This window comes from Protomyctophum bolini, assembly GCF_963924005.1.
Source record: "Protomyctophum bolini genome assembly, chromosome: 9".
NCBI classification, from domain to species: domain Eukaryota; kingdom Metazoa; phylum Chordata; class Actinopteri; order Myctophiformes; family Myctophidae; genus Protomyctophum; species Protomyctophum bolini.
Genome location: NC_137870.1, coordinates 20570756 through 20590277, shown reverse-complemented (window position 1 = coordinate 20590277; position 19522 = coordinate 20570756). Strand labels below are relative to the sequence as shown.

Sequence of the window (19522 nt, the reverse complement as noted above, 5' to 3'; positions counted from 1 at the left end):
ATAGCATATCTCAAAAGTAAGGACATCCATCTTTAAACTTCCAAAGAGTGGGTGCCTGGACTAACAACAACACACATTGTAATTGATGTATTTTTAAGTCAGATTTCTCCATTCACAAATAAGTCTATTTTCAATTCAATTTAGAACAAAATCATATCCACTTACTTCAAGACACTGTACATATAACAAAACAATTCCCCTTTAAAGCTGGCCCATACACTGCAATTTTAGAAATGTAAAATTTTACTACATTTGAAAGCTCAGTGCAGGCGCTTTCAACTTATATCAACACACAACTTCCTTTCATATTTGTTTTGAAAGTGGAATATAGATTGAGCAAGATATTGCAATATGCATATTGTGTGTGTGTGTGTACTGTGTATACATATTAGACCTGTTTATTGGCATACAAACTCACAACTGTCCAATACAAATAAGGTTCTGTTCAGAATGAAATTTCTCCCGTCTTTCCACAAAAAAATAGCAATTTCTCGATAGTGGTCTCGATAAGGACCCGGCTTGATAAGCCTGTTCGATAAGATGATCGTTATCAATAAAAATTAACGAGCTCCATCCCTAAATTGTTGAGTGACACTAAAACAACTTAAAGTTTAACACCATATATGTCAACATGGCCGATGAACACTTCCAGTTCAAACCATCATAACACTGCTCTTCTTTGCTCATTTCGTGCATTTTACTGGCACTGGCCACTGATCGACACCTATGGTAAGGGGAGGGAATGTGTTAAAACAGGTAGGTTGCGCTGCGCACATGGAGTCCCTCGCTGGTGCTGGACAGTTGGTAGTTTACAATGTAAAGAACAGAAGTCTGCTGCACACTAGCCTGAAAAAGACCTATGCTTTTCTCCCGGCTGAGACCACCGGGCGTCTTCCTATTGGTTCACCAACCTATGTGCATTGTGCCCGCCTCCCCACCCCCCTGCCCCCGACTCCACACAGCTGGAACACTGACGTCACCCCATTTGGAGTGACGCCTCTCTGCACTCTTATTGGTCCGAAAATACAATGTATGGCAGTTCTCATGCATTTTGAAAAGAAAACACGGTCTCCGAGGCTATCCGCACACAACTCTGCCCACAGTGTTTAATTTATTTTAAAACACTGGCATTTCACAACCACAACGTCATCAGTTCTTCTTTACATCCTAAAACAACTTCACTCGGTGAGAATGTTCGCTTCAGAGTTTAATGACAGAAAGTTGAAACGGTGGATTTTTGTGAAGCAATGTCTTTACTGGAAAAAATATATATACCTCTCTGTAGAGGTAGATAATTTTGGTGGGTTGAATTTAATTTAGATTATCTCATAGGACAATGAAAGGAATAGGAACACTGCTTGATACTAGGGCCAGATTTATTGTGTGTGTGTGTATGTGTGTGTGTGTGTGTGCACAGTGAGGAAAAAAAGAGACTGACTGAATCAGGGAATTTTGTTGCAGCTCTACTACTACTTACAGTGCAAGTTTTCTGACACGTCAGAATTTTTCTGATCGCCTCATTTTTGGGTCTGACTTTGACCCAGTGTATGGGTCTGACTGTATGGGTCTGACTTTGACCCAGTGTATGGGTCTGACTTTGACCCAGTGTATGGCGCTTTTAACTGAAAGAAACATCAGGCAGATCCAGGCTGGGCGGCCATCTGCCTTGACCGTGTCGGAGAGAAGAGAAAGACAGAGAAAAGAAAAGTAGAAATGGTGAGAGGCAGGAAGAGGGAGATCTAGCAATAGTATAATATATGTTAAGTCTAACTTTTTTTTTATGCCATTTGCTTTGCTTGAAGAATTAATTAAACACGTAAATATGATTTGATTTGGGTGTTCTAAATAGTGTTTGTGTTGATTATCATTACCGAAAGGCAAATTCTTGGCCGAAAACCGAATACAGAATATAGGAAACAGTTGGCCAGTATGTAATATTTTAACTTAAAATGTATTCATCTAATTAGTAATTATAGTAAACTAATATTATATACTACAAAGGATAAAGATGAAGGGAAAAGAGACCTTTTTACAGTACAATAATGTTTTAAGTTAATACGAAATTATTACAAAATACAAATAAATTACATTAATCAGTGCTGCAGATCAAACGGATTAATGTATCCGGATCTCTGAGACCCGATGAGGCAGGTGGGGCGTTACCAAGGGCGGGTTTTTGTCTAGAGACGGACATAGTTTAGAATCATGTATCTTACTGGTATATAGTAGTAATAATCAATAGGCATGCTTCATGGAGAGACTCTGTCCTTGATCACAGTCCATGGAATCCTGCAAAATGAGACACAGAAACTTAATGTTAAACATGTATCCCTACAGCCATATAAATGTGTATTTTGGGAATTCCAAACTATAATGTAATTGTTAGGACTTTGTATTTGCTTGTGAAAACGTCTTAAAAAAAAGGAAAAGACTTGGCCTGAGGGTGGTGCTAGGGCAAAGGCCACGTGGTCGTTACAATCAGAAGGGTTTATCTTGCAATCTGCCTGTTGAATAGATTTTTTTTTTTTGTGTACAACAAAGTAAAATTCTCTGGGGAGACTGAAAGTGCTCATCAAGTTTCATGGTAATCCACCCATTTAGATTCTGGGATTGCTTATGTACAAGTGTAACTTTTTACCTAAGGGTGGCAGTCTATTATAGGACATGTTAAGGTTGACCTTCAAGGGAGCATGAAGGTGGACAACAGATTCCATGGCATACCAATGATTTTTGGGATATCTAGTTTGCCACCAAAGTGTGACTCACTGACTGAAATGGCCATCCTTAGTGCCCCACCATTTTTATGTACAAACTTAAAACGCATTTTCTCTATATTTCCATACTTTCAGTATCTCCTACTTGGTCCCTGCATAGACAACCAAGATTTGAGTTCAAAACACTCACTGTTCATCTTCAAGGTGCACACAGAGACATAAGAATCACACTTGTGTGAAGTGAGGGGCTCTCTTATCATCATACATCACATTCCGTGCTCAGCCAATCAAATAATTTCCGTGGTACACACAGACACACAAAGCTGGGCACACATAGTGCCCATAAAATGATGTCTGACCCTGGGAAAGTGAAATAAAAATAGTAAAAGTTATGATGCCACTATCTTTTGTACCCTATAGAGCCCACTCTGCTCGACATGCTAGGTAACTGAGATGAAGTGACAAAATAGCTCAGCTAGCGGTTTTGCAATCTCACCCAAGATGATCCTGACGTGTGGTGACATTCTAGTCTTTCAATCAGGGCACTGATTGAAATAGATAGTACTGGCCTTCCTTAAGTTGGTGGGCTTTGAGACGCTGTATCTATATGACATAATCATGTAATACATGTCTTCGAGTCTAGCGTTTCCTCTGCTCTCCAAGATGGCCCTCGGCTGGTATGTGGTGGGTCCCTGTGATACTGTATATGTGTCATATAGAGGCTACTGTAGCTTCTCCTGGTTTCACTTTCTTAGCTGTGCTGGGAAGCTCTATTCTAGGTGGGTATGTCATTGTCTGGCTGCACAAACCCTCAAAGCTGGATATAGGAGGGGCTGGCGCCCCTCAAAACTTTGGAGGCAAGGTTTCTGCTCTGGAATGTCTTTTGTCTGTCTGATTGAGTAACCTAGATCCCAGGTACGATTCCAGCCCTCAGCAATGTGTCAAAAGTGTCCCTGACCAAGACACTTACCTAACTTCCCCACGCTCCTCTCTCCTCAACCACGCTTTTCAGCTGGGTGAAGCTGAAAACTGAAGTTCCACTGCAGGATGTGATGGGTGTAAAAATCACACTTGTGTGAAGTGAGGGGCGCTCTTATCATCATACATCATCAAATTCCGGCCATTCAGTCCTCACTTTTCTGTCCTCACTTTTTAAGCCATCAGCCAATCAAATTATCGCTTTAGGGTACACACAAAGCTGGGCATAGGACCCAAATGGACCCTTTCAGGTCTGTAACTGACTTAAGAGGCGGTCCTGAAATGTAAAAGTACACGAATGAACCATGATTGAACATCTTGAGCTTTGGCAAAGACTGTGCTTTCGATGTAAGACCCACAAGAAGTAGATAAGCAGTGTGCATGTGTGTCACCGTCACCCCTCCCTCCCCCATCACTTATCAGTGTGACTGTGGGAGCACGCAGCTGGCCATGGTGGCCCCGTCGTGCGGACTTCGGCCTGTTCCCAAGGGCCCCAGCCCTCCATTTGCACTTTGTGTGAGAGGTGGAGATGAGCGTGTGTGTGTGTGTGTGTGTGTGTGTGTGTGTGTGTGTGTGTGTGTGTGTGTGTGCGCGTGCGTGCGTGCAAATGATAACCTAGCTTTATGCGGCAGCATGTTGCAGTGACAGATCAAGTGTGTTCATTTGAAGATTTGCTCAGCCAGTTTATGCCTTTGCCAGAGTTGAGTCTTGTAACTGAGCCACAATCTCTCCCAGTTTTCCTGCTCTCTCTCTGCACTGCAGGGTTTTCCAAACCCTTCAGCTCGAGATCCAAATGAGAACTTTAGCGTCTCCCTGCGACCCAAAATTACAAACATACTTGATGAATGATATCATTTAAGCCATATTCCAATAGTGAAATTAGATCTACAAGCTTTCAGCGTGGCATAATGTGTTGTGAGCCTGTAGATCTGCTATTAAAAGTATTTTAGATTTTTTTTTTCTGAAAAAACCACAAAACTTGATAAAAACTAGGATATTTACTTGTGACCTATAAAAACCTGCAACCCTTAATTTTTTTTGGGAAAACCCTGCTTTACTATTAAATGCTGAAGCATTTCAAACAGTATTGTTCCTCTCTTTCTCTCCTTCCCTTTACTCTTTCTGCCTCTGTGTGTCAAAAGAAGTTAGGGCGGGGACGGGAGGGGGAAGGACATGTCAGCACATAGCTCAGCTCCACGTGGCTACTGGTCTCCTCCCCTTCACAGCCGGAAGCTAACCTCCCTCCCTCCTCTCTCACTCCACTGCTGCTGTGGCATTCCCCCTCCCCCTTCTCTCTCTTTCTCAGGAAGGGAGAGCCTGAAAGGTTGAGGAGTGACTAGCATGAGTGTGCAGAATGACAGAACAGCAGCAGCAGAGAGAGAGCGAGACTGAGAAAAGGGGGAGTTTCTTCTGAGAGCTGGAGCTCATTTGATAAAGTTGGAGGACTTTTTCCCCTGGAAGCTCCCCCTTGCTCTCCCCCTCCTCTCTGGCCCCCATTGACTGTCTGTTCATTTCAGTGGGCGGGGGCACACATTCCAGTATCGTGGCTTTACAAGGCCAGTTTTTTCCCTCCCCCTCAACTGCGCCCCCAGCCCCCCCGCTCTTGCTTGCTCTCTCTGTAAGCGTGAGGGAACGGTAGAACGACAGCTTGCTTAGCAAGCTTTACTGGGAGCAAGTAAGGCAGGCTGTGCCCGGTCCTGCAGCGCTAGCTTTCTAGCTAGCTATCCCAGTTGTGGGTGTAGGTGTGTGAGTTACACAGAGAGGCGAATCCGCGTGCTACTTCGTGTCCCAGACAGTTCTCCAGCAGAGGCCTTTGAGCTGGCAGCACTACTCCAGCCCCAGGATGGGAGAGGCCCACTAGGGTCTCCGGAGCTCAGGGAGAGGGGTACTGATCGTGGCAGGTAAAGCTCCCTAGGACACAAGTTACATTCCGGCTCATACTGGCTCTCTCAATAGAGGGATAGATACACAGATAGAGTGAGATAACAAACATGTGCTTGTCATGTTTTGTAGAGGCATACAGTGACTGTGTGAACACATTTTCTCTAGTTTTTCATGTGGATGGCCAGAGTAAAGCAGGAAAGCCATCTGTTGTAACAATGTTTGTACTTTGACTTGGTGACTAGCAGAGCCAGGCATTTTTCTACAGGCCCTGCCTGCGCTGGAATTTGTTTAGTAACTTAGCTCAAAGTCGGCTAACTCGAGTCATGCTTCGACAAACAATTTGAGCTGCGATCAGACCAAGCGTCTGGAACACATTTAGCTGAGTGACAAACAGTTCCATATCTGTGTCACTTTGTTTTCTCTTCTTCTTTTTTTTTCTTTTTTTTTGTGAACCTACAGTATGTGGGAAGAATGTGAGAAATGTAGCCTCATTCAAAGAGACATGGCTAGCTTGCCACCCTGTACAGTGTGAGAGAGAGAGAAAGAGAGAGAATGCAAAAAGCAGTTGAAAACCTAAGGCATTGCATCATGGGATGCAATGTCTGATAGGTTTTTGTGAAAATGCTTCATTCCTTGCCTTTAAAACATTCTCTTCCTCTTGTTCCCTCCTGCCTCTCCCTCATTTAGGGTGGGAAAGCAGCCAGTGTGATCAACATGCTGTTTTCTTCAGTGCTCTGTCTTCTCTACAGTTTTTCTCTCCTTACATCATGATTGGTTTACAGACATCTGAACTTGCTCTGTCTTACTTATTGTAGATCAGAATACGGGACCCTAACCAGGGAGGTAAAGACATTACAGAAGAGATTATGTCAGGTGGCCGCAGTGGTTCAACCCCAACCCCGCCACAGGTGAGCAACACAGTTGGTTATTTTTCTTATTTTTTGAGCAACACTGTTACGCCTTGTCTACTGTTCTTTTTTCCATGAGGAGTGGAAATTCCCAGTGGTTATTATTGCTTATTATATCTCATGTTGTGTTTGTATCCATGCTCCATCAGTCAGCCGTATCTGGATCAGAGAGTACAGCTGTGACACAGGCCAACGGTGAGAAGGTCACACCTGCCACCATACCTGCGTTGGTCAGACCTGGTGAGTGGAAAACAGTCACACACAGATTTGGAGGAGATAAACTCGTTGAGATGAAGAAGAATAACGCATCTGTGATAACTAATTACCTTTTGACTGCAACAAAATTATCTAATTTTCATTGAATGATGTAATGGCTGTAGTTTTTGACAAATAGGGGGGGGGGGGTACTATATTGGGTTATGTACTGCTGATTAAATAGATTACTTTCAGTTTGTGGCCTGATCTGATCTCATGTCTCATGTTGAACTCTCAGATGACAGAGGGAAGCCCACACCACCACCTCTATCAAAGACCCCTGAACTTATCAAGAGAGAACCCCTCCCCAAAGAGTCTCCCCCATCAGACACGGACACTAAAACCGCTCCCCCCTCTTCTCTACCCCTGGACCTGTCACCCTCCCTGGGCGACACCCCTCTCAACACTACTCCCACCCCTCCACCCAGTGCTCCTGTCGCTGACGTGATGGACGCCCCCCCGGCCCCCAGGGAACAATCTCACAGGCAGCATTTGGCACCTGAAGTGCCAGCCTACCCCGCTCCCCTCCCAGCCCCTGTCCACACCTCTGCAGCTAAGAACCGAACAGAGAAGGAGCCTGAGCAGGATGTGACAGGGGAGGAGGCTGTAGCAGAGGCTGAGCCTGCTTCGTTAGACGCAGTCCTTGCCCCTCTCTCCACCACCAACGGAGTGTCTGAGGTAGCGCCAGCGAGACACACTGTTACGCTTCCGTCAAGTAGTCAGATGGAGGCTCCCCTGGAGTCTCCCATCGCCCAGCCGGAGGAGCTCCGCCTCCCCAATGGCCTGCCGCTGCCTGCCCCACAGGACCCAGAGGCCCCGGCCACTAGCACGGCAGAGCGCGACGACAGCCCCATTGCTGAACCTGATGTTTCAGAGAAACTGGATGTACTCACGCCCCCGCCTCCCGCCCAGGCGGCACTCCCACCCATTGTCAAGGCAGTTCCTTTCCCACTCAACCAGGCAATGCCTTCATCCGTCAAGGCAACACCCTCAACTGTTGTCAAGGCAACTCCATCACCCGTTGTCAAGGCAACTCCCTCACCTGTCGTCAAGGCAACTCCCTCACCCGTCGTCAAGGCAACTCCCTCACCCGTTGTCAAGGCAACTCCCTCACCCGTCGTCAAGGCAACTCCCTCACCTGTCGTCAAGGCAACTCCCTCACCCGTCGTCAAGGCAACTCCCTCACCCGTTGTCAAGGCAACTCCCTCACCCGTCGTCAAGGCAACTCCCTCACCCGTCGTCAAGGCAACTCCCTCACCCGTCGTCAAGGCAACTCCCTCACCTGTCGTCAAGGCAACTCCATCACCCATTGTTCAGGCAACTCCCTCACCTGTCGTCAAGGCAACTCCATCACCTGTTGTCCAGACAACTCCATCACCCGTTGTCCAGACAACTCCATCACCCGTTGTCAAGGCAACTCCCTCACCCATTGTTGAGGTAAATCCCTCACCCGTTGTTCAGGCAACTCCCTCACCCGTTGTCGAGGCAACTCCCTCACCCGTTGTCGAGGTAACTCCCTCACCCGTTGTCGAGGCAACTCCCTCACCCGTTGTCGAGGCAACTCCATCACCCGTTGTCGAGGCAACTCCATCACCCGTTGTCGAGGCAACTCCATCACCTGTTGTCGAGGCAACTCCATCACCTGTTGTCGAGGCAACTCCCTCACCCGTTGTCGAGGCAACTCCCTCACCAGTTGTCGAGGCAACTCCCTCACCAGTTATCGAGGCAACTCCCTCACCAGTTATCGAGGCAACTCCCTCACCCGTTGTCGAGGCAACTCCCTCACCAGTTGTCGAGGCAACTCCCTCACCCGTTGTCGAGGCAACTCCCTCACCCGTTGTCGAGGCAACTCCCTCACCCGTCGTCAAGGCAACTCCCTCACCCGTTGTCAAGGCAACTCCATCACCCATTGTTGAGGCAACGCCTGCACCCATTGCCCAGGAAACGTGCGTTGTCCCAGCAGCGCTCACACCCACAGTCCAGCCAGACACACCCACCCCGCCTCATGTCCCTGAGACGGTTGCCCCTGACACTAAGACAGAGACCCCAACGCCTGTTGCCAAGGTGAAGACTCCTGCTCCTGTAGAGGCAGTCGCCGTGTTCACAGCCGTCACTGCAGAGGCGGTGCTGACCCCTCCTCTTCCCACAGCTGAAGAGAGGGAGGATACCGCCCCTCCTTCCACAGCTACCCCTGCCCCAGAGGAAACTACTATGCATGGTCAGTGTCACTGCCTCTATTCCAGAATGGATCATTATTAATTGCCACTCTGTAAATCACTAATACGCACAAACCTTCTTTTGTTAATGTACAGTATAGAGTTGTATTGCCTTTTGCACTGCCTCGAGCCGTCTAGACTCTAGATTAGAAGACTGTACGCAGCTAATCTTGCAAAACAATCAGTGCCAGATATCTTGTGCATGCTGATAGTAGGTCAAGGAAGTAAATCCCTGAGTATTTCTCACATCTTTTCAATATATATATATATATATATATATATATATAGACCCCATCTTTCTTTCCTCATAATTCCGAGTTTATAAGTCTTTATAGTGTCTTCTGTTCTTGCAAACCACTCCACAGAATTTGTTGTACACGCTGCCAGTAGGCCAATTTTGATTTAGAAAATATTGAAAGTTTTAAAAACTACAGCTGAGATCAGATTGGGCTGAAACTTCGCCCAAATCTGGAGATGATTTGTTGATGGTTTGTTGTGATTTGTCTGTAGCTGCTGTGTCTGTGCCAAAGAAAAAGAGAAAGATGAAGGACCTGAACAACAAGGGGGCCGTGGGAGACCTCCTGGATGCCTTTACAGAGGTGTGTGAACCTGCCTTAACACCACACTTTTTAATTTATAATTCAAGCATCATACTCTTAAACTCCCATAGGCTGATCTCCATCTGTTGTTCACTCATCTCCTTCCTTCCCCTCTTCATCTCTACCACCAGGAACAGGTCGACGAGACCCTGCCTGAGCCAGAGCCAGTCCCCACCCCGGAGGCTCAGGCCCCCGCAGCCCCTCCTGCCCCAGAAGATCCTGACCTCACCTGGGAAGACAAGGAAGATAAGCTGGATGCTGAGAACATCAAGCCAGGCGCCACCGACAAGAAGTACCAGTACAAAACAGGTGGGTCCCTGGACCTTGGTCCCAATCTGTGGACCATCGGCTGGCAGTGCTGTGTACTCTGTGGTCTTATCTCACCTTCTCTCTCAATGATTGCTTTTAAGTTTCGTTTCATTGACCATCGCATCACCGACCTTTGCCTTGCTAATGTTGTGTGGGTGTTTGGATACACTGTGTATTTGCTCTTCCTGAGTCTTCTGAGTCTCACAATCTGTCCAAAAGTCCCGTTTATGCAGCCAGCCAGCGACTGTTTCTCAACCAGTGGGATCGGGACTATGAAGTTGAGAATGTTGTTTGTGATGTGGTCCTTTTTATAAACATCCAAAAGAACAGAGACAAACCAAATTCATCTCCTGTCTCCTTCTTTCTTTTCCAGAACCAGGGCAGCCACTTGACCCAGAAGACAAGAAGAAGTATGACAGAGAATTCCTTCTGGGCTTCCAGTTCATCTCAGCCAGCATGAACAAACCTGAGGGCCTGCCAGCCATCAGTGATGTAGTCCTGGACAAGGTACTTGACCATTTAATTCTTATATACTTAGTTGACCAGAGTCCCCCAGGGAATTACTAAGGTCTATACCTACTACTGTGGGAACACCGTTGTGTCCTGCATAGCAACCAAAACATACTTGCTCTTCAAGAGTCCAAAATGACGGACCCGAGACAGGTTCCAAGATTTTTTATAAACCGGTCTGAGATGGACCCGTGAAATTTATTCTTGCCTAGCCACAATCTCCGAATGCTATAGAGTCCGGAACTCTACCTCCTGAAATGGCAGGAAGCTGTCATTTCTATTCATTTCCATTGGAGTCGACCGACTCCAATGGAAATGAATGAGGTCTGTTTTTTAAGAAACAGACCTGGACCCGTTAGGTTTGTTTCAGAGATCTGGTTTGTTCCGAAATATTACAGACCTGACCTATTATTTTATGGACCTGACAAACCTAAAATGCCGTACAGTAGACTAGATGCCAGTTATACTCAATAATTAAATGTAACTGCTACAATAATGGCATTATAAATTACATTAAATTGCATGTTTTCACCTCAATAATGTAGGTATCCATGAACTCTCACGCCACGGTGCACACTTTGGTTACTGCGATTTGTGCGCTCTCAACGTTGTACCCCCTTATGTTGTATGTAATCTGATCCCAGGACAGTCTAATCATCACATAGCTTTTCCCTACCGATCAACACAGAGTAAGAGTCTTCTCGGATCCACTTGGGTATTACACATAATGTTAAACAGACCGGAGACCCAAGGTAATAGAAACGTTATTGAGACTACGACCCTATCCCGAATGATCGTGGTAAAACACGGACCTGGATCGTACCTATTTTGTTTGTTTCGTTACGAAGAGCTCTAGGTTGTACGTCTTGCTGATAATAAATAATATAAGAATAATATTCACGCAGTTTATGTACTCGCCTTTCGTGCGAGCCTTCATATTTCTTATTATCATATTGTCTGTCAATCTGTCCCTCCCTCTCACCCTAGGCCAATAAGACACCTCTGCGACAGCTGGACCCCAGTCGTCTACCAGGCATGAACTGTGGCCCTGATTTCACTCCTTCCTTTGCCAACCTGGGCAGGCCTGGAATGGGAGGGGGTGGTGGTGGGGGTGGGGGAGGGGGAGGGGGTGGGGGCGGACCAAGAAGTTATCTTCTGGAGAAGGTGAACCAGCTAGCTTCTCTACAGTAGTATTCCAGAAATTGTTTGATATTTCCTAAATGTTTCTGTACTTTTTATTTTATTATGAATATTGTTACCCTTTTCTGTATTTACACACCGCAATGAGTTATTACAGATGTCCAAGATGGCTCAATATCATCTTGGTAGTCAACATTATAATAGTAGGCCTAGTCATGTGTTGGTGTTGGTGTAACTTTCTACTATTAACCTATATAACCTATATCGGGTACTGTTACTGCAATACCAAACGACTAGCCCCTTTACCAATTCTCCCCCGCAAAATGTTTTAATGTAGTTAACAGTTAATTTAGTATTTCCCTCCCTCTCTGAAATTATCTTGTATACAGATTTATTTAATTGTATAGTAGTCGATCTCTGTCATGTTATTCTTTCTGAATTTTACAGAGACGGTGACTGCTTAATTAAGTTACCTTCTAGCAGTTAATTTAGTTTTATTAAACACATTTCTTCCATGTAGCCCATGTTTTGTAATGGCATCATGCTATTATGCCCGTTGATATACAGAGTGAACTTAACTGATTAATATGATAATACCTTTTATATAATCACCAACATGAATTATGTTTGTTATTTACAGCTAGTTAGAGTAGTGGGGCGAGATGGAAAAGGGGCGACCGTACCTGTTACCCTGTTACTGGCTGCCATTGCGTATTTATTTGAGTGTTTGTCTGTTATAGACCAATAAAAGTACAGAGATCGGTACTCAAGCCTATCTTCCACCTTCCTCCACTCCCCCAGCCTCCAGGTATGACTCCTATAAGCCTGCAGAGCGGTGGGCCTCGTCGCTCCCAGCAGGGCCAGAGGAAAGAGCCCAGGAAGATCATCACAATCTGCTCGTCGATGACCGAAGACGTGCAGCTCAACAAGGCAGAGAAGGCCTGGAAGCCGCAGGCCAAGATGCCGAAGCAAGTGCAAGGGCCAGAGGAGGCAGAGGACGAGACAGAGGAGGCCAAGACCAAAGAGCTCTTCAAGCGTGTGCGCAGCGTCCTGAACAAGCTGACCCCCCAGATGTTCCAACAGCTGATGAAGCAGGTGACGGAGCTCACCATTGACACGGAGGAACGTCTGAAGGGAGTCATCGACCTCATCTTTGAGAAGGCCATTTCTGAGCCCAACTTCTCTGTGGCCTATGCCAACATGTGCCGCTGCCTTATGGGGGTACGTCTTTTGTTGTTTGAGTGTACACATGTGTGTGGGTCTTTTCTGCTCCAGTAATGACTTCCATTTTGTGCCACGTTTCTGGGTCACTGATATGTTAACCGATGGGATGGCCAATGTAACTTTCTAACCACATAGGCCTACCCCATTGCTGTTAATCTGATTGTCTTTACTATTCACTTTTATGGGGCTTTCAGGCACAACACACAACTGCACTCTAAAACCCACTATTTCCAATGTTGCTGCATCAAACAAAGTCAGCCTGTGCTTGCGTACAAACTAAGTTGAACTTTGACCTCTACACACGAATGAATACCCGCGTGAAACGTGGCATTCAGCTGGGCACGGATTGCAAAATGGAGGAAAAGCTGATCTAAACACAAGTTTGTCTTTGCATTGAGACCTTGGAACGAAATCCATTTGAAAATAGCCGATCCAGAAAATATTTGTATACATACTTGTGATATGGGACATTCTGCATAATGAGTACTTTCTGCATTAAGTACATTTTGATGCCAACACTTTTGTACTTTTATTCAGGTACATTTGATATTGACTTTTACTTGTACAGAGTATTTCTACATACATTGCAATATTATATTGATACTTTTACTTAACAGTTTGACTCCATAAAATGCGCAACCCACATTTTAATCAAATATTCTACGCTGCCGAGATTGTTTTATTACCTTTAGAGCATACGCTGAATTATTTGGGCTTTTGATCCCTGAAAATCCGGCAAAAAAAGGTTCCTCTGTTTGTTATGAACGATCGCACCACCCGCCATCTTGGTGCGCCGCAAGACCGCTCCTCAAGACCCTCCTCCATGAGGCATTGTACCCCGTTCATTTGCATTGGCCTCAATTTCCCAGAAGCCCTTTTTCCGGTTTTGTCATCATAACATGAACGTCTCGTCTCCATCTCCACGGCAAAGACGGAGTTTCTTTTTAATTATTACAATACGGCGGATTAAACACATAAAACAAAAGGCGGGAATGTCGTAGTAAAAGAAAATTGACTACTTTTTCCACCACTGCCTGAAAGGGCCTTTATAGCTCAACTAACCCGTGTAGCTGTATGATAACCATTCTCCTTTATAGCTCAACTAACCCGTGTAGCTGTATGATAACCATTCTCCTTTATAGCTCAACTAACCAGTGTAGCTGTATGATAACCATTCTCCTTTATAGCTCAACTAACCCGTGTAGCTGTATGATAACCATTCTCCTTTATAGCTCAACTAACCCGTGTAGCTGTATGATAACCATTCTCCTTTATAGCTCAACTAACCAGTGTAGCTGTATGATAACCATTCTCCTTTATAGCTCAACTAACCCGTGTAGCTGTATGATAACCATTCTCCTTTATAGCTCAACTAACCAGTGTAGCTGTATGATAACCATTCTCCTTTATAGCTCAACTAACCAGTGTAGCTGTATGATAACCATTCTCCCATGTCTTTACCCTCCTCAGCTCAAAGTCCCCACCACAGGAGATAAGCCGGGAGTCGTGAATTTCCGCAAGCTGCTGCTCAACCGCTGCCAGAAGGAGTTTGAGAAGGACAAAGATGATGACGAAATATTTGAGAAGAAACAGAAAGAGCTGGATGCTGCCCCAGCGGTATGCTCATGTTCTATTAATATCATGTCAGCCACATTTAAGTCTATAAATCACGTAAATTGTCAGTCTAAAAAATCCCAGATGATTTTAAGTTTGATTTTGTCACTTGTTGTTGTTCCACATTCACATAGATGTGTAAAGCGTCTTGACCCTTTGGTGTGGTTAGGGCTTAACAACGAGCAGATGCTGAAGTAAAAAAAGAAAGTAATTCACCTTGTGAAACTGATTAAAGTTGTATATATTAAAGAAACATATCGTTATTATATTTCCGTCAGTACATTAAAACTAAAATAATGATGTTTGACAAAAACTACAACACCAATGTGTCTTTAATGTTGAATCTGTATAATAAATTACCCAGGAATCCATTGTAAGCTAACCTGCCATATTAACTTCCGGAAATGCCACAACCAGGAGGAGAAGGACCGCCTCAAAGTGGAGCTGGATTATGCCAAGGACCAGGCCAGGAGGCGCTCTCTGGGCAACATCAAGTTCATCGGGGAGCTGTTCAAGCTCAAGATGCTGACGGAAGTGATCATGCACGACTGTATCGTCAAGCTGCTCAAAAACCACGACGAAGAGTCCCTGGAGTGCCTGTGTAGACTTTTCGCCACCATTGGCAAAGACCTCGACTTTGAGAAGGCCAAGGTACATACTGCATAATAATACATTAACACCCAGGACGCCAAGCCGCCCCATAACCCGCCAGATGACGGATTTTACCCCTCAGATCGCCATAACCACCATATGGCGGGTTCAATTCCAAGCAGCCGAAACTCAAAACTAACCTTTCGTGCTGTCCAGGCTGCTAGGATTAATGCGCGCACACTAGGGCATTAACGAGTTGAGATTTTTCCCTGTCGACTTGTCGGACAGTAAAGTGGAAGTTGAGTCGATGCATGGTTTTATAACGGGGGGGTGTGGTGGTGCGCACACTCAAATACGGAGCATGTCAAACGACAGAGCATGTCAAACAGAGCCTCTCCAATATGGCACAGAAACCCATTAGAAAAGACATACACACACTGTATCTATGTCAAGGTAATGATTATCAAAACATACATTTAATAGTAAACACTAAACGGTGCACCCGCACACTGGCACATAGACCAGAAAGAGAACGCAACAGACAGACAAGGCATAATTGGCACAGCACACTGAGTGCAGCATAACGGCTCGTTCCAGCCATATGAACACAAAATACCCTTGTACCTTCAGAACACAATAGAGACATGGGTCATAGGTATAATTAATTGCAGCCAGCAGCAGTTTGTCACATCATCAGATCAGAATTCAATGTTACCTTCCACGTTCACGACGTGAACATTTCCTCCTCCCTTCTCCTCCTCCGATAACAACTCTCATAACATCCTCAAGCTTCGTCTTTTCTGAGCCATGCAAACAACCTGCACTGACCGGAGACAGAGATTCATGCGTCCCGCGTGTAAAGCTGGTCACTGTCAGCTGGGGGGTGGGGGGAGAAAGTTTGGGGTGAAAGTTTGCGCGCTTCTGTACTTCTCACTCTGACACAGCGCAGTTCAACAGCCAGTCAATTAGTGGGACACGCTGAGAGCACACATCAAAGGAGAACACAGCTGCAGGTATTTAAGGCTGTGGCTGAACTCCGATGCAAAGGGAAAGAATGACTTATGTCCGTGACCGTGACAATAACCAATCCTACAGTTTGAATTCTGTACACACACATAGCAAAAATATGGGGACTTCTAATTTTGATCGACTTGTGTTAATGAAGTCGATGCATCGTTTTTTTAATGAATGCCCTAGCGCACACCCCATAAGGAAACGTTCATTGTGGATTATTTGCTGCTTGTTTTCTCAGAAAAATACTTTTTTTTTTTTTATCGCATCGCGCCCGACGTATTACCACTTCTGGCGAAAGCTAAGACATGTCGGCTGTTGCTCGTACAATGTTTTTCTCCTCCTCTCGCTGTGCTGGGCTGTGTGACCCGGAAGTAGTTTGCGGTAACATCACATGAACACTAGATGGTGATGAAAGTGTTGTGTGTAAATTACAAATGTAGCTACCATGCTGTCTGCATGAGGGAAATTTACTGAACAAATCGCAAGCATCTATGACGGCACTAACTGAATTGTATTTTTGTTAAGCCTCGCATGGACCAGTACTTCCATCAAATGGAGAAGATTATCAAGGAGAAGAAGACCTCCTCTAGGATCCGCTTCATGCTGCAGGATGTGTTGGATCTGCGACGGGTAACACATAAACGACTACTTTTCACATACAACAAGATGGGTTATCATATTGTGTGTATGTAACCTGCACATGAGATGTCATTATGTACGGTAGTAGTTTTTCTAGGTTTTTAGCAGTATGTATTCTTCGCTGTTTTATTGTCCTCACAGGATAACATAATATCTAACAACAAGACTCCAATTCCAAAAGATAACTCATTCTGTCATTCAGCATTAAAAACACTATTTTAATGACTGCTTTTCTTATGAACAATAGCTTATCTGGTTTGACATATTTTATGTCATTTTGTAATTCATGCCTGAGTGCTGTATGTTTGTGAATGTAGCGTGTTGTATAGTGATTTTAACTATGTATAACTGTGTATAACTATTTCATTCTTATCAGCCCATAACTGGAGATGCAGACCTGTCCTGTACATCAGACCTGTTATTATAACAATGTATCAATACTTGTCTTATCCTCATTCAGGCAAACATGTTTTACTTTACCCAATTTAGCTGTTATGGCAATCCCCAGTTCCCTTTGTATTCTAGTCCCTTGTCACTGCACAAACCAGTACGAGCTGCTAGTGCGACACCACAAGCCTGGTACTCATCATCTACCTGTCCCTCCCTCTGTCCCAGAATAACTGGGTGCCCAGGCGAGGGGACCAGGGTCCCAAGACCATCGACCAGATCCACAAAGATGCCGAGATGGAGGAGCAGAGAGAACAGATGAAGGTCCAGCACGCATTCATGTCCAAGCCGATCGGAGGCTCGGGGGGCAGGATGGGTGGAGGGGGGCCTGGCGGGCGGGGAGCTCACCCCCAGGGCCGTAGCCAGCCCCAGGATGAGGGCTGGAACACAGTCCCCATCTCCACCAAGAACCGACCCATCGACACGTCACGTCTCAGCAAAATCACCAAGGTAGGATGTGGTCGTGTCTTTAGGGGTTCCAATACATAGCCTGGGGACTTTTCGTGATCCATGTGTTGCCTCACAAGTTAACAAAGAACTGTTTCAAACCTGATTATTCAGTTTGTCTTCCATTTGTTATTCCCTTGTTCATGGGTTTCTTCCCTCACCAAAAAACATGGATGTTAGGCATATTGTTCCTACTGGTATTATAACCAGACCTGGTGACATAGAGACTATGATATTCTACTATATATATTTTTTTTAACTAAATTAGTAAAAGATAAAAGATGGGCCTAGAGATAGTTTATTCTCAACCGTCTCATGCTGAGTTCCTGATAATGCAAACCAACCAGTGGTGCTAACCAACACCCAGCCAGTAGTCCTAAATAACAGGTGGTTCTAACTTCTAACTACCAGGTGGTTCTAACCTATGATCACCACCTCCACAGACTCCAATTCTTGACTTTAACAACCAGCTGCTGGCTCCAGGAGGTAAAGGCTCGTGGGGCAGTTGGGGTAAAGGTAGCAGCGGTGGAACCACTACCAGTACTGCCAAGCCTGCAGAGCCTGGTAGCGGTAGGTACCCTTCAGTCTATCAGATCGTTTCCATTTTTTCTTGAGAATACCACAACACTTGTTTGACTGAACATGGATATCTGTGTGTGTGTGTGTGTGTGTGTGTGTGTGTGTGTGTGTGTGTGTGTGCGCGTGTGTGTATCCAGGTCCAGCTCCAGCTCCAGTCCCAGCCTCAGAGTCAGGCAACCGTCCGGCCACCAGCACCCTGAACAGATTCTCTGCTCTGCAGCAGGCCACCTCAGGTTCCGCTCAAGAATCAGATAGACGAGTGCCTCAGAGGTCAGAATAGCAGCCCTGTGCATTTTTTCATATTCATTCTATCAAATATAAATTGTATGTATATATAAATTATATTATATACACATACATACACACACACAAGGCTCTGTTTTGTCACTCAGATCTGAGCTCCAATCCATTTCCAACCCCCTCCTCTCCCCTTACCACAGAAATAGCTCTAGTAGAGAGCGTGGGGACCGCTTCGACCGATTTGACAGACGGGATGACCGACGGGACGACAGGCGGGACGACAGGCGGGACGACAGGAACAGACTGACTGTGACCAAACGCAGCTTCAGCCGGGAGAAGGAGAACAGCCGCGAGAGAGACCACCGCGGGCCAGTCGACGCTGTCCGCCGTGTGGCCAGCATGACGGATGACCGGGAGAGGGACAGAGACCGCGGTAGCAGAGACAGAGACCGCGCCAGGAGCAAAGAGAATGGTGCGTAAACCACTGGATGGACGGCATGAAGCTTTGTCTAAAAAAAAGAAATGAGCTGGTCTCTGACTGTGTATTTTTTAACAGTGAAGCGGGAGGCAGCTCCTACCCCTCCACCTCCACGTCCCCAAACCCCCACCAAGCCTGCCTTGACTGAGGAGGAGCTGGAAAAGAAATCCACGGCCATCATCGAAGAATATCTCCACATCAAAGACATGAAGGTACACACCCGTGCCGTTTCTATGGAAAACATGAGCAAGAGCTTTGAAATGTGATGTTGGGTACGCTATGGTAAATCCTCCCAGCGTTGCGCTTAACTGTCTGTGTTTGTGCTCGCCTGAACCAACAGGAGGCATTGCAGTGCGTACAGGAGATGAACAGCGCCCAGTTGCTGTTTGTGTTTGTGCGGCACGGTTTGGAGAGCACGCTAGAGCGCAACGCCAGCGTGCGAGAGCACATGGGGCTGTTGCTGCACCAGCTCATCAAGACTGGCATGATGCCTACACAGCAGTACTACAAAGGGTAAGACCGTTTGAGAGAGACTGTCATTAAGCCAAGTCATTCTTTAGCGAGACAGTCTGGCAGCTTTAACTGCATTCTTTAAATTGACCTCAATTTAAAGAATGCAGATTCTGTGTGCAAACGTACTCAGGAATGGTTGTAGAAAATTAACTTTGCACTTGCTGTGATGCGAGTGTCAAATGCTTATATTTTCATAACGTGTATTTGAATCGGGGCTTGATGT

The 19522-nt window shown here is 45.6% G+C and overlaps 1 protein-coding gene across 8 annotated transcripts in view; it reads left to right on the top strand.

Annotated features, from left to right (window-relative positions):
* LOC308321656 (eukaryotic translation initiation factor 4 gamma 1-like) overlaps positions 1-19522 on the top strand; it is a 58146-nt gene that overhangs the window by 33482 nt on the left and 5142 nt on the right. For 7 of the 8 annotated variants that reach the window (XM_080772676.1, XM_080772675.1, XM_080772674.1 and 4 more), the window contains 17 exons: positions 6392-6484; positions 6634-6724; positions 6978-8957; positions 9466-9554; positions 9686-9863; positions 10237-10370; positions 11361-11537; positions 12315-12734; positions 14208-14354; positions 14769-15002; positions 16482-16586; positions 17211-17492; positions 17933-18059; positions 18206-18338; positions 18509-18780; positions 18865-18998; positions 19127-19299. In XM_080772676.1, coding sequence (XP_080628802.1) covers positions 6392-6484; positions 6634-6724; positions 6978-8957; positions 9466-9554; positions 9686-9863; positions 10237-10370; positions 11361-11537; positions 12315-12734; positions 14208-14354; positions 14769-15002; positions 16482-16586; positions 17211-17492; positions 17933-18059; positions 18206-18338; positions 18509-18780; positions 18865-18998; positions 19127-19299 — 4769 coding nt within the window. Of the gene's footprint in view, positions 1-5332; positions 5594-6391; positions 6485-6633; positions 6725-6977; positions 8958-9465; positions 9555-9685; positions 9864-10236; positions 10371-11360; positions 11538-12314; positions 12735-14207; positions 14355-14768; positions 15003-16481; positions 16587-17210; positions 17493-17932; positions 18060-18205; positions 18339-18508; positions 18781-18864; positions 18999-19126; positions 19300-19522 lie in introns of those variants that run through there. The other variant, XM_080772679.1, reaches the window with a different exon arrangement.